We start from the raw sequence: 12,589 nt of genomic DNA on the forward strand, positions 1-12,589 counted from the left end.
ATCCCGTGCTGCAAGGCTCAGCCCAGCCCGGTGCCGGTCCCGGTGCGGTCCCGGTGCCGGTCCCGGTGCAGCCCCGCGTGGCCCCTCGCGCACGCGCAGCCGGTAGCGGCGGCGCTGCGAAATGGCGGCGCCCAGCGCGGCGGCGGCGGCGGGGGGCGGCGGCGGCGGGTTCGAGCCGTGGCTGGCGGCGCGGCTGGAGGCGCTGGGGCTCGACCGCGCCGTGTACGGCGCCTACATCGCGGGGCTGCTCCGCGAGGAGGAGGGCGACGAGGAGCGGCTGGAGGCGCTGCGCGGGGTGCTGGCCGCCTGCCTGGTGAGGGCCGGGGACCGAGGGGAGGGCCCGGGGCACCCCCCCACCAGGTTGGGGAGCCCGGGCCGGGCTCCGTGGGTGGCGGGCGGCCGGGGCGGGCCGAGCGCGGGGCCGAGCGCGGGGCCGAGCGCGGCTCCGGTGCCGCAGCGGGAGGCCGGCGGTCTGCGGCGCGGGGAAGGGTCCCGAGGGCGAAACGTGAGGGGAGGGTTGGGGGGGTTCCGGGCTTGGGGAGGCCTCGTGGCGGCTTTCAGCCTCCTCACGCGGGGAGCGGAGGGGCAGGCGCTGAGCTCTGCCGGGGGACAGCGACGGGACCCGAGGGGACGGCACGGAGCTGGGCCAGGGGAAGGTCGGGGCGGTGCTAGGGAAAGGTTCTGCACCCAGGGGTGGTCGGGCGCTGGGACAGGCTCCCATGGGACGTGGTCACGGCACCGAGCCTGCCGGAGGTCAGGTGTTTGGACAAGGGTCTCAGATGTGCAGTCTGATCTTTAGGTAGCGCTGTGCGGAGCCAGGAGTTGGGCTTCATGATCCTGGTGGCACCTGGCAGATAGCTAGCGATGGGACTAGAGGGAGCAGCCTCAAGTTGCACCAGGGGAGGTTTAGGTTGGAAATGAGAAGACATTTCTTCTCAGAGCGATCAGGCACTGGGACGGGTTGCCCATGGAGGTGGTGCAGTCACCATCCCGTGGGGTGTTCAAGGAAATGTTGGACGTGGTGCTTGGGGACATGGGTTAGTGGGTGACATGGGTGGTAGGGGGATGGTTGGACCAGATGGTCTTGGAGGCGTTTTCCAACCTTAATGTTTCTGTGATTCTATGGCCCTTCCAACTCAGATATTCCGTACCTCCTTCACACCGTGGTGCCAGCTCCAAGGCTGGCCAAGAGCTGCAGCTCCTGCGGGGCCCGGCAGCTTGCCGGGGAGCAGAGGGTGCGAGGCTTGGGCTGCGAGCTGGCGGCTCCCAGGGGCGCAGGGCATGGCTTTGGAGGTGGTGTTCAACAGCAGACCCTCTCGGCAGCTATGCAACAGCTGTGCTAAGCGGTTATCGTTCCTTAAACAGGTCTCATTTCTCCCAGTACAGCACGGTCGTACAGGAATCAGTCCCTGGGATCCAACTGGAGCTGGAGTTAGTGACTGGGAGAGACTGAAGGTGCTGCCAGCCTCGCCTGGCCGGAGCCTGGAGCCTCCAGTGATGGGCAGTGCCTGCCTGCTCTGCCAGGAAAGCGTTAGGAGAGTTCACAAGAGTTTCTTCCCAATGGTCAGCTCTTTTGGGGGCTGTAAGACTTGTATATCAGCTGTGTTTCAGGACTTTGCATAAATGGATATTCAGTAGTATAAAGTGTTCAGTAGTAAGTGCACGCTTGTATTAAGTAACGGTCTGCTCAGGTGCTGTCACTGGTTTCCTCCCAGACTGTCTGTGTAAGAGCATAAAACCCAAAGGGGTTAGCACTTTTTGTTAACATGGGTAACTTTAATTCCCTCTGTTAGCTGGCTGCATGCCATTTTGAATCAGTTTTCCAAAAATTCAGTGTGGCTCTTTACTGTGTTCTGTTATCACTTCCCCACCCTGGTGGGGCACCAGCCATGAGTTTCTAAAAGAAGTTTAACAATGTCAGCGTAGCCATGTGCCTAGACTAATAGGAGGAGCAAACACTAACTCCTCTGGAGCTAGGGGCAGAGTGAAACGTCTTTGGAAATGCTGTTCTAAAGCCTTGTCTGTAACTGAGGTTAATTGCCTTGCCTGTAATCACCAGACTGCTTCTTCTCATCGCCAAAGGCAGAGCCTGTGTCTGAAGCCTGACCGTGCTGGTTGCAGACTTGCAGCTGGGGTGGGCCTTGTGTTTCGGTCTGCGTGCTCTTTCTGAACCTCGGAGGTACGTAGCTCATTGCCCTTCCCTTGCCCTGCAGCTGGCTGCAGTATGCTCTGATATTTCCTGTTTTCTCTTTATTGCTGAGGTACCCTTCTCTTGCACTGGCACCAGTGCGGTTTTTGAAGACTAGTGTGCGGTTTTCATGTGCATCTAGTTCTAGGCTGCCTTTCATTCATGACAATCCCATTTCTTCTGTTTTCTCTTTTGAGTCAGGGTTGACTCTCTTGCAATTGACTTATGCTTCATTTGCAAGTTCCAGGTCAGTTTGATTATCTACTCTTGTAAAATGTATTTTTGCCTCTTGAACCCTGTGACATTCTTTATATTTCTTCTAGTCAGTGCGTCTTTTCTTTATTTGTTAGACTCCATGCTTATTTCTTTATTGATTTTTGAGACACTCTTTCATTTGGTTAATTTGGGGCCTTTCTTTACAATTGTTTTCTCTATGTTCTGTGTACAAATTCCAGGTCGTCTCTTCATTTGTTTTTGACAGTCATCACTAAAATACATCTTGAGCAGCCTCTGGACCTCATGTTCGGGTTCCTCGGTCTCTCATACATTAGTTCTCTGAGTTTATTCAAACTTGCTCGTTTCAGATCAATTTCTGTTCTGTTCTCCTCCTTATGCCAAACAGACTCTGGATCACTCAGTCCATGTATATCTTCCATAGTTATTTTTTCCTCTGTATTTACTGACCTCTAAGATAACATAATTTCTTGTTTAGAGAATATTAGATGAAATATGTTATGTCCACAGCTATCTGAGCTCCACCAGTACCAGTAGCATTTGTTCTTCAGCTGTATACATGGGAGGTGAGTCTCCCACAGACCCAGAAATCGGTGCTGGTAGAGGTCTTTATCCAGACTGCGGTAAGACAGAAAGGTTATAATAGCAAACGCCCTGCACTATGTGGCAGAACTTCTCTCTGCTTCCTTCTGTAAAGGTTTCAGCTGGGCTGTCCCATCATGTTTCTTTTCTGTTGCTCCATTCATGTCCATTTGCACGCTGTCATCTTGGTCTTTCATTTCTTCCTTTTGGAATATGAAGACGCTCCAGCTCTGAGGCTGAGCTATTTCTTTATCATGTTTCAGGGATATCTGAAATGGCTCATCTTTGTGTTCTTCTCCCCATGTAGGCTACGCTGGTATACAAATACTTGGTTTGCTCTTATTGCTCAAATCCTCATAAGAAGGCACAGGTATCTGCCATCATTATTAGTCTTCTGCACTTCGTTTTCCTTCCTACTTACTGCTATTCCTTTGTCATCACTTACCTGATTTTCATCTTCCTGCACACTGAAAGCAGGCAGATGGGGAATATATCTTTCCCATCCTTCTTTCCTGCTTTAATATAAAGTTGCTGTCCATTTTGCCAGCCTTGATTTCAGTGGACTCGTGTTCCCAGTGCTTGGGGTAGCCCATCCATCACGGAGGATCCTCTTACTGTGAATGTTTCTAGCGCTTCAAATCCTTCATGTCTTTGAACCTTGTTGATGCTTGTTATCTTTTCACGACTCTGTTTTTTTCTCTGAGGACTGGAGACTGTCACATTGTGTTTCTATGCACATCATCCTTGGTGCGGTCTGCTCATCTGGCATGTGTGCCTGTGAGGATCTCAGAGCAGAATCTCCCAATGTGAATGGGGTCTGTAGGTTCTTACGCTTGATCTTAGCAGATTGGGCATCATCCCATCCTCTGGATTTACTCAAGGCAAGTTGTCTACTTAAAATGTTGGTGTGAATCACAAACCCTTCATCCTTCTGCTATTTCTGTGTTTGCACATCACCTCAACCTCACAGCCCCAAGTATCCTGCATACTTCTTGTAGCATCTCCTCCCTAAGCCAGGGTCTTTGTTCCTTGTTCATGTGCTGTGCTCGTGATCTCGGTGCTCAGCAGATTTGTGTAACGGTATTACTGCGTGGTGCTCTCCTGCCATCTCTGTTACGTGCAGAATTTTTTGCTTAGCTGTTGTAGACTAAGGGTGGGAGGACTTCACTCTGAGTTACTCTGTATTAGTATTGCAGCAAAAGGTGAAGAGATTTATGTGTTTCTGTAGATTGTCTGTCCCATGGCTGTGGAAAACTCAGCTTCTTTGCTGTCCCCCACGCAGGTGAGCTTTGCTCTGCTGGATGAGTGATGTTTTCAGCGACTATCCTGGAACTTGGAGGTGTTTTTTAGGTACCTGTTGCCCAAGTTTTCGAGATGAGAACTGTGAACTTGTTACCTGTTTGGCGGGAAGCCTGTGTGCAGGGGTTTTGTGTGTTGGCTTTCAAATGCCAGTTACTGCATGCCAAGCTGGGGAAGATGGGGAAAGGGACAGCTGAGGCCAGGTTATTATGCACCTTTATAAGATATTCGTTTCTAGGCAGAGGTTATCAAGCTTTCTGCAAGTATTTAGAGCTAGCTTTTGGCATAGGCAGGGTAAGCAGTGGTCATGGGTGGTAGAAGTAGTCTAGGAAGAGGCCACCACTGCTTTGGTGCCTAATTTGACCCTGTCTAAATGTAGCACTGCTTCCGAAGGAGGGTAGGAAGACTGCAAGAAGCTGCAGGCCTGGACTTAGCTGGACGTTAACGCCTGCGATGTGCTCAGCAGCCCTGCCAAGGTACCAGGGAGGGAATGGCTCAGTCCCAGCTGCCTGTGTCCTGGCCAGCTAGTTTCCGTTTGGTATTAACCCTTCTCAAGCCCCTCAAACCCTCAGCAGCTGTTTTTTCCTAAGCTGTGGGCAGATTTGCTGTTGGGTGATTTAGTGTTAATTAGCAAAAGCAAAAAAAAAAAAAAAAAAAAAAAAACCCAAAACCTTGAAACCTTCCGCATGCTATACAGGTACATGTTCCCAGTCAAGCGCTCCTGGCTGTAGCTGGAGCGGTGTGTCTGCTGCTGGTGCTTGTGTTACGCTGCTGGCGAGACCCCTGAGAAGCCACAGGTGGACAGTGGGGAGAGCGTCAGTGGTGGCGGAGCAGCGTGTGAAGGACCTGGTGGTGGGAACAGCTCCCTGCTGCTGCTCAGGCGTGCTTCCTTTCTCCCCACGGCTTCAGGTTTTCCTTTGCAATGACCAAGTGCATTCCACTGTCGCCTCTCTGTCATGTTTAATGCTCCAGGCAGGTCAAGGGGCTGCCAATATCGGTCCTTTAGTTGCTGGTGGGAGGATATTGTCTATCAATACCACCAGAGTGGGTTCCGTTCCAACCCATCCTGTCTCCAGTCTCGTTCATTAGGGTCGGTGAGGAGGTGGTCTTTGACTAGCTTCTCTGCAGCCTGGCTCAGGAGGAGATACGATGCTGCTCAGTAGCTGGCTAGAGTTATGGCAGCCTGCTCGCCTTTCTTCGGTGATGGTAGGGCTGTTGTGCCTAGTGAGCCTGCAGCTGTGAGACCAGCGTTTGTGAGGGCCGTACCTGGTAGAAAAGCAACGCGCGGTGATGATGCGGCATCTCCCGGCGTGGTGCTTGTGCTTGGGTAGCCGTGCGTAGCTCTCGCCCTGAGCTGTGTCAACAAGTGAGTGCATCTCGTGACTTGCCTTGTCCTGCTGCCCTGGGTTAACAGAAGTCCTACGCGTGCGTTTATTGAGTAGGGTCCATGTGAAAAGCTGTATCGCTTGAGCTTATTGCCGGGTGTTCAGGTTCTTTGCAGCTGGTACTACTTATATCTGATTCGTGCTTGTTTAAAGCAGACCAACTTTGCTCCAAGACTGAGTCTCTTTTCCCCTCACTAGGAAGAAGATCTCTTAAACGATGTATGCAGGGAAGTAGTCGAGAAGTGGTCTGAATCTCAGATTGTTGACGCCAAAGAGAAAAAAGAAGGTAGTGTCGCTGCTCCGTGTGTCTTTCCACGTGGTATGAGTACTTTGCAGGGCTTTACTAAGATGAGAACTGTGTGTCTGTCCTGTTAGGAGCTAAAACCAGTGCTGCTAATATGTGTGCAGATCTGGCTCACTTCTCATTGCCATGGCTGCTTATTTACTGTTTTGTCTTGAAACACGAAATGAGGTTGAGCAGTTTCACTTCTGGCTGTCACTAGCATTCTGCTGCTCTTTGGGCTCAGAATCCTGCAGAGGAAAAAGTTGTTTGTTTTTCTGCAGGATTTTTTAAATTTCCTTTTGCAAAAAAAACAAGGGCTTAATCTCCGTTAAATGCGAATGATGTAGTGATGGCAGCTAGGGCTCTGACGGTAGGTGCAGTTATGGTATAAAATGCATATGCTGCTTCAGTTTGTGCTCATTTGGGAAGTGAGTAGTTTTACACTACTACAGCTGCACCTACGGAGAGCTGTGCAGCCCCTTGTGCTGCTGCTCACCCCAGCAGGCATCAGGAAAGCATCCTTATTTTCCTCTTTCAAAATCTTCTCTTAAAACTGTCCTTTTTTTTTTCCCTGAACGCTTGCAGGGGGGAAGCTCTGTCGGGCTGCTGCTGTACTAATGCTGCTACTTTCCCAATAATGTGTATAGTCCCGCTGCTCCTTTCTGCCCTCTCTGAATCCATCCCTTGTCTTCAGCTGCTGGCTCTGGAGTGAAGACCTCTTGTTCTTGTCGGCTGGGGGAGGCATATTCTGGTCACTGAGCAGAGCTCTGGAGCACAAGGAAGTCACACTGAAAGGTTTTGCAGGTTTAAGCACACTGCATGGTTCAGTTAGGGGTCTTCCAACTGTACGGACCTAACTGCCGGCCTGCGTAGGTGACAGTGTAACATCCCCTTGGGCTAAATCTGTTTTTTTGGTTGCTTTGCATTTTTTTTTGTCAGTTCTGGTGCAGACGGAACATTATCTCTGATGTTGTTCTAGAAATAGCTCTCCCCAGTGAGCCCTTGTCTTGAGGGCTGCGTTTAAGCAGCGCTTCTGTCGTCTAAATCTTGGGGTTTCACTTAACTGCTGAAGCACACCGCAGTCAAGTGTCTTTCCCTGAAAATTCATGGAAGTACTCTGTCCTTGGCCTATCTTTTGCAGAGGCCAGGAAAATGTTCTGTTATTCTTTGTATTAGAAAAACAAATCCCTCTTTTGTGGACAATTGAGTGGAATTGCTGAAGTTACTGCTGGACTCCTGCAGCTCGTACCATTGGTTCCTCACAGTAAACCAGGGATTTTCTTACCTGTCACAAAAAGAAGGTAGCAAAATACATATGAGGTGTTAGCTCTTGTGGAAGAATGAAGTGTGTGAAATTAAAATCCTGGAGTGTATCTTCCAGCTTTTAAATTGAGCACAAAAGCTAACCCGTATGGAAGCCTGGCCTTGTGAAGCTGGCAGTGTGTAGCAGCCTTTCTACATTGGAAATAAAATTGTAAGTTATTAACAAACAAACAAATGCCAAAAATAAATGTCATTTTAAAATAATGGACACCGTGATATTAAAAAGTTAATCAACTGTTCATTTTCCTAGGTGAAAAAAGAGTATTGAACTGATTAGTAACTTTTTTTTCCAGAATTTCTATATAACATGATTTTAACTACATAGCTAAATAAACATACTTAGCCTCTTTTCACCAGAAGAGAGTGCAGTTTGGGGTGAAATGGATTTTCACCAGCTAATGGTTTTATTGATTTAAGAGTTGAATCGTGAAGCTTCCCTTACTCCGGGGAGAACAGCGCCTGGGCAGTGCTGCGTGCTCAGGTGAGCTCCTCCTTGCCACGAGGAGCCGCTGCTCCCATCGCCTCGGCCAGGTGGCTTTGCCTTTAGGTCAGCAGCAGGAGGGCGGCGTGCTTGGCCCCGGTGGCAGGATGAGGCCCTTGGGGGCCTGCGGAGGCACAGGCGGGAGGTGCAGGAGGGAGCAGCTGGGTCTTGGTGGCCTGCATCTGCAGGGACTGACTGATGCTCTGACTCTTCTTGCCAGATGAGATCCAAGCCATTGCCAGCATGATGGAGAAGCAGGCCAAGATTGTCGTGAAGCCAAAGGAGATCTCCCAGGAAGAGAAGCAAAGGAAAGCTGCCCTCCTGGCCCAGTATGCCAACGTGACGGATGAGGAGGAATATCCTTTTCCTGACCCAGTCAAGATGAAGTGCCTGGAAGGACGATGCTTATTTAAAAAAAAAAAAATCTCCTGAAATGCCTTTCTAGCTTTGCAGTGTCTAGTGGAAGAATTGGAGGAACTTGTCAGTCTTCTTTTTTCCTAGTGAAGTAGCTTCCATGGGAAAAAGCATGGAATCTCTTAGTTTGTGGAGTGCCATGTGTGCAGACACTTCTTTGAGTGTGGTTCTCCACCATTTTCACACTCCCACCAACACGGCTTGGCTGGGTAAGGTTTGTCCACTCTAGGTGCGTTGCAGAAGATGGGTGAAGCTGCTCCCAGCATGTGCATGGTAGGTAATGTATTGAATTTCTCTCTGGCTTTCTGGCAAGAAATCTGCTGAAAAGATCCTCTTCAGAGAGAGTATAGGTAGAGTGGGAGAGCTTCAAGTTAGCTCTTTGTAGTGCTGAAGAACAAGTTCTTCCTTGAAGAGAAAGTTGAATAAGAGCGGATCTTACCTGGCATTTGAGCAGTGGAGGGGAGTTAAACGTCGGGCTTTATGCTTGTCTTGTCCTTGATCATCAACATTAGTTTTTAGCTTCTTCCTCCTGGCTTGGTAAAATTGCTATTTGATGTATTTTGACCTGAGTGTGACTGTATAGAGGCACAAGTTTGTTACTGATGTCCGTATTTCCTTAACTCTCTCACTGGCGACGATGAACAGGATGGATCTGTTGGGACAGCAGTAAATATTGGATCAGAGAAATGTATCCTTTGATTCTCAATGACTTGGGCTTTTTGGAAGGAAGGCAGCATCTGTGTGAGTTTCTTGTCCTTTTTTAATCAATGTTGATGCTCACTGTTTCTTTAGGGCCACCATTTAAGCTGGTGATTATTTTTTTTCATGTGACCTCACCTCACTCGTAATGAAGTTAAAGGTTATCTGCTTTTCTGCTCTCCCCCCACTGCCTTGTGTGCACAGCTAAGACTGATCCTGTCATTTTCTTTTCTCTCCTTTATCCCTTCCTTTTCTCTCCTGTCCTCTCTGAAGCTTCACAGAACGTGCTACTGATAAAGATAATTCTCCTAACATTAGTTTAATGCTAAGTGGTGTCCAGATAGGCAGATCATATCAGGAACTAATAAAAGTGAAATAGAAACAAGACTACTGAGAAATGCCTGAGGGCATGGTGCAGTTGAACTTCGTTGGTGAACAAGGGCCAAACTATCTCATATTTTTCTCAACGCAATAATTTGGGACATTCCTTGAACTCACCAGCTGGTAAGTTTAAGTTGGAAGCAGGTTTTATCACAGCACAGAATTAAAATGTGAAATATTTAAATTATTCTTGTCCCTAAATTGCTGATAGTTAGGAGGAAGAGACAGAAAAGGAGACGCCCGCTTGCTCTTTCAAATGCTGTTCCCAAAGGGCTTACCATTAGTTCCTGCAGGAGAGAGGACCTGAGGCTGTGGCAGTCCTCGGCGTCTCATCTGTGCCCGTGTCTGCAGCCTTCCTCCATGGCGAGCAGGACGGGTAGAGCTGCGCTGCCTGGGTCTGTCCGTGCGGTGCCATTTCCTTTGGCTTGACGGTTACAGAGCTAGCGGGATGTGTTGCACCTGCTGGCTGACAGCTCTGTGCCTGGGATGTCAGCTGTAATCACAGTGGACGCAGCTATATGTGCACACATACATGTATAAACATACACATACATACAGCTGTAGCGAAGCCACTCAAGGAAGCTTTATGAAATGCATTATTTTTCTACTTCTGGTTTGTAGAGGTTTCACTTTTTTTTTTTCAAATCAGTCTAAAGAACCTGCAGGCTTGGTTTTGAACTTGCATTTTCTAGGAAAGAACTTGATTTTTCCATTTTCTAGGAAGCACAGATTTAAGCTACGTGACTTTTCTGTTTGGAAAAACAAGCAGAGTTTCCTTTTCGTTTTTCCATTCCTCACTTTGCATTCCCAGATTCCTTACCTGCTTGGTGAGAAAGCAGAACTGGGAGTCAGAAATGTTCCTTTTCTTTGCACAGCACTTTCTGTAGAGTTGCTGGCTGCTGGCGTGCAGGGTTTCTTTTCTCTGCAGAGCCCTTGGGTGAGAAGTGAGCAGCTGAGATCTGTCTTAGGTGAATCAAGGCTGAGCTTCCCAAGGCAGAACTCTGCCCTGCTCCCAACGAGGCAGGGATTCTGCAAGGTGCAGCCATCAGCAAGAAGCAGGAGAGCACAGGAACTGGGGGCGAAGCAGAACAGAGCTGATGCAGCCGCTGCCTTTTCCTGTGCCGCGGGGCTGCGCTGTGACAGCAGACACCCCTCGGCCCTGACCGCCGTCCCTCGGGATGGGAGGTGCGGTTCTAGGTAAAGGGGGAGATAAAACAAAGCAACCCATGTGCTAAAAACGGCGTCTGGTTTACAGCCCCAAAATACCGCTGAAAAGACGAACTGTGCATGTTCAGACAGAGCATGTTGTTTGCCCTTAACTCGCTACCAGCGCTGTTCCGAAACACCAATGTGGAGGATGTCTTGAATGCCCGCAAGCTGGAACGGGAGCTGCTGCGAGATGAGTTCCAGAAGAAAAAAGAGCAAGATAAACTCCAGCGAGAGAAGGATAAGCTAGCCAAGCAGGAGCGGAAGGAAAAGGAGAAGAAAAGGACACAAAAAGGAGAGCGGAAGCGATAGCTGGGGTTTTCTAGTTGGACTCTCAAGGGATAAAATCAATTAAGAATATGGTGTGTGTTTAAAAAGCTGCAGAAATTCTGGGCACGTGGCTGGTGACTGGTTCTCTGGAAGCATTTCCTCTTTTTTTTTTTAACCTAGCAAAAAAGAAATTTCAAGCACCTCTTAAACTCAAATTGTGCCATGTGCTTGTGGTGTCAAGTGTCCCAGTCGGTTATTGTGGCCAATGTCTGTACCAAAGAACGGTGAAGTGATTGTCTGTGTTTCAAATTGATCAATTTTACTTCTAACTACTTAAAGCAAAGCAAAATGAGATGTAGGAAAGGGCTTCCAAACTGGCTGCATCCTCGTGCTGGCCTAGGATTTGCAGCATCAGCATTGTATGACTTGAGAACAGAGCAAAGCCCCTTTCTGACATGTAATTAAGGACATGCTGCTACAGGGTGAATGTGAATTTACACTAGCCTGAAAAATGTATTTGCAAATACGTTTATTTATGCTGCCAAGAACAATGCTATGTCTTCATTCTGGCTGAGGGAGCAGGGTTTGGATCTGACCTCAGCAAGGGCAAGTGCTGTTCTGCAGCAAGAGAAAGGAAATCGTATGAAATATATATGAGTTCCAGCTATGAGACTGCTTCACCCACAGGCTCTTGGTAAGGGAAATGCCACAGTGATCTGAGTATCAGCTAGAGCAGTAGCTAATGGGTCAAGTCCTTGTGCTGTTCTGAGATTTAATGCTGGTAGCTGGAAAATGGTGCTCCCCGATGTTTCATGTGGGTGAACATCGACTGTTATTTCTACAATAGCTGCCAGGGCAAATGCTTTAATGCAGGCTCAGCGCTGAGCAGCTGCGGCTGTAAGCGATTTGGATGCGCTGGCTTTACCAGCAGGTCACACTCCCCGGGTCCAGCTTCGCTCAGGAGCTGTGTGTAGGGGTTGAAGGCTTCTCTTGCCGCATAAGGGCTCGTTACCTGCCATTTCCAGCCGCCTTCGTGACAGGGTCACCTGCCTCTGGTAAGGAGGACACCACCTCCTGTACACTCTCATTGGTGTGTGCAGGAAGACCTGCAGTGCTTCCAGGGGCGCGGAAGCGGCGTGCCTCACCCCTGTGCTGCTTCGTGTTCTGGCCACTGCGTTCACTTGCAAGGTTTGCTTTTGGCAACAGGCAGCTCCTGACCTGTCGGTGGTAACTGTCCCTATCTCCTGCTTTCAGCACCAGTCTGATTAAAGGGTAATGCATCCTATTTAACTATTTTGCAAGTGTGAGTATCTAACTGCTTTATCTTTGGACTTGAATAATAAAGCCGGCTGGCCAAGAAGCTGAGCTCGTCTCTGCGTCTTTGTGAGCGCCGGGGTCAGCGGCTGGGGCGACCAGGGGTGCGGTGTAGTGGCGTGGGGCCTGCTCTCTGGCGGGTTTATCCCAAGTCCTGCAACCTCCCTTACTCTTGCCCAACAGCAGTGTTTCAGAGGGCTGATCTGTTGCTGTCACGGTGCTGTTCTTCTCGTTCGCAGCTCTCTGCCCACGGCTGTAGTGCCTCCCTTCTCCTCTCCTGCAGCCTGGCTGGGTTGTACAGGAGCAGCGCTGCCTCAGGGCCGGGTTCTCCCAGCCTCAAGCGCTGCAGAGGAGCCCCGCTGCAGGGTCATCGTTTCCCTGCAGCTGCCACCAGTGTGCAGTGCTGCAGTGGGGTGGGGGGTTAGTGGGGGAATGGGGTGCTCTGACCCCAGCATTGTTGGCTGGTTCTCGCTTTTTCCTTGGTCCTGGAGCTCTTCCCACAGGAAGGTTTTGGGCAGCTGTCGGTTCAG

General features: G+C 49.6%; 1 protein-coding gene across 1 annotated transcript; it reads left to right on the plus strand.

Annotated features, from left to right (window-relative positions):
• The first annotated feature begins 1 nt into the window (after position 1).
• Positions 2-12,110, plus strand: CCDC43 (coiled-coil domain containing 43). Its single transcript, XM_066981864.1, has 5 exons — positions 2-313; positions 5,887-5,974; positions 7,996-8,131; positions 8,819-8,877; positions 10,600-12,110. The coding sequence occupies exons 1-5, from the start codon at positions 122-124 to the stop codon at positions 10,785-10,787; spliced, it is 663 nt and encodes a 220-aa protein (XP_066837965.1). The 5' UTR covers positions 2-121; the 3' UTR covers positions 10,788-12,110.
• The last annotated feature ends 479 nt before the right edge of the window (positions 12,111-12,589 follow it).

The sequence above is a fragment of the Anser cygnoides genome, chromosome 22 (assembly GCF_040182565.1).
Source record: "Anser cygnoides isolate HZ-2024a breed goose chromosome 22, Taihu_goose_T2T_genome, whole genome shotgun sequence".
Classification (NCBI taxonomy): Eukaryota; Metazoa; Chordata; class Aves; order Anseriformes; family Anatidae; genus Anser; species Anser cygnoides.

Coding starts and splice junctions, on each gene's coding strand:
- CCDC43 (XM_066981864.1), top strand. CDS start 122: ATGGCGGCGCCCAGCGCGGCGGCGGCGGCGGGGGGCGGCGGCGGCGGG. Junction 5,975..7,995: donor CGCCAAAGAGAAAAAAGAAG/GTAGTGTCGCTG, acceptor TCTTCTTGCCAG/ATGAGATCCAAGCCATTGCC. Junction 8,878..10,599: donor AAATATTGGATCAGAGAAAT/GTATCCTTTGAT, acceptor ACTCGCTACCAG/CGCTGTTCCGAAACACCAAT.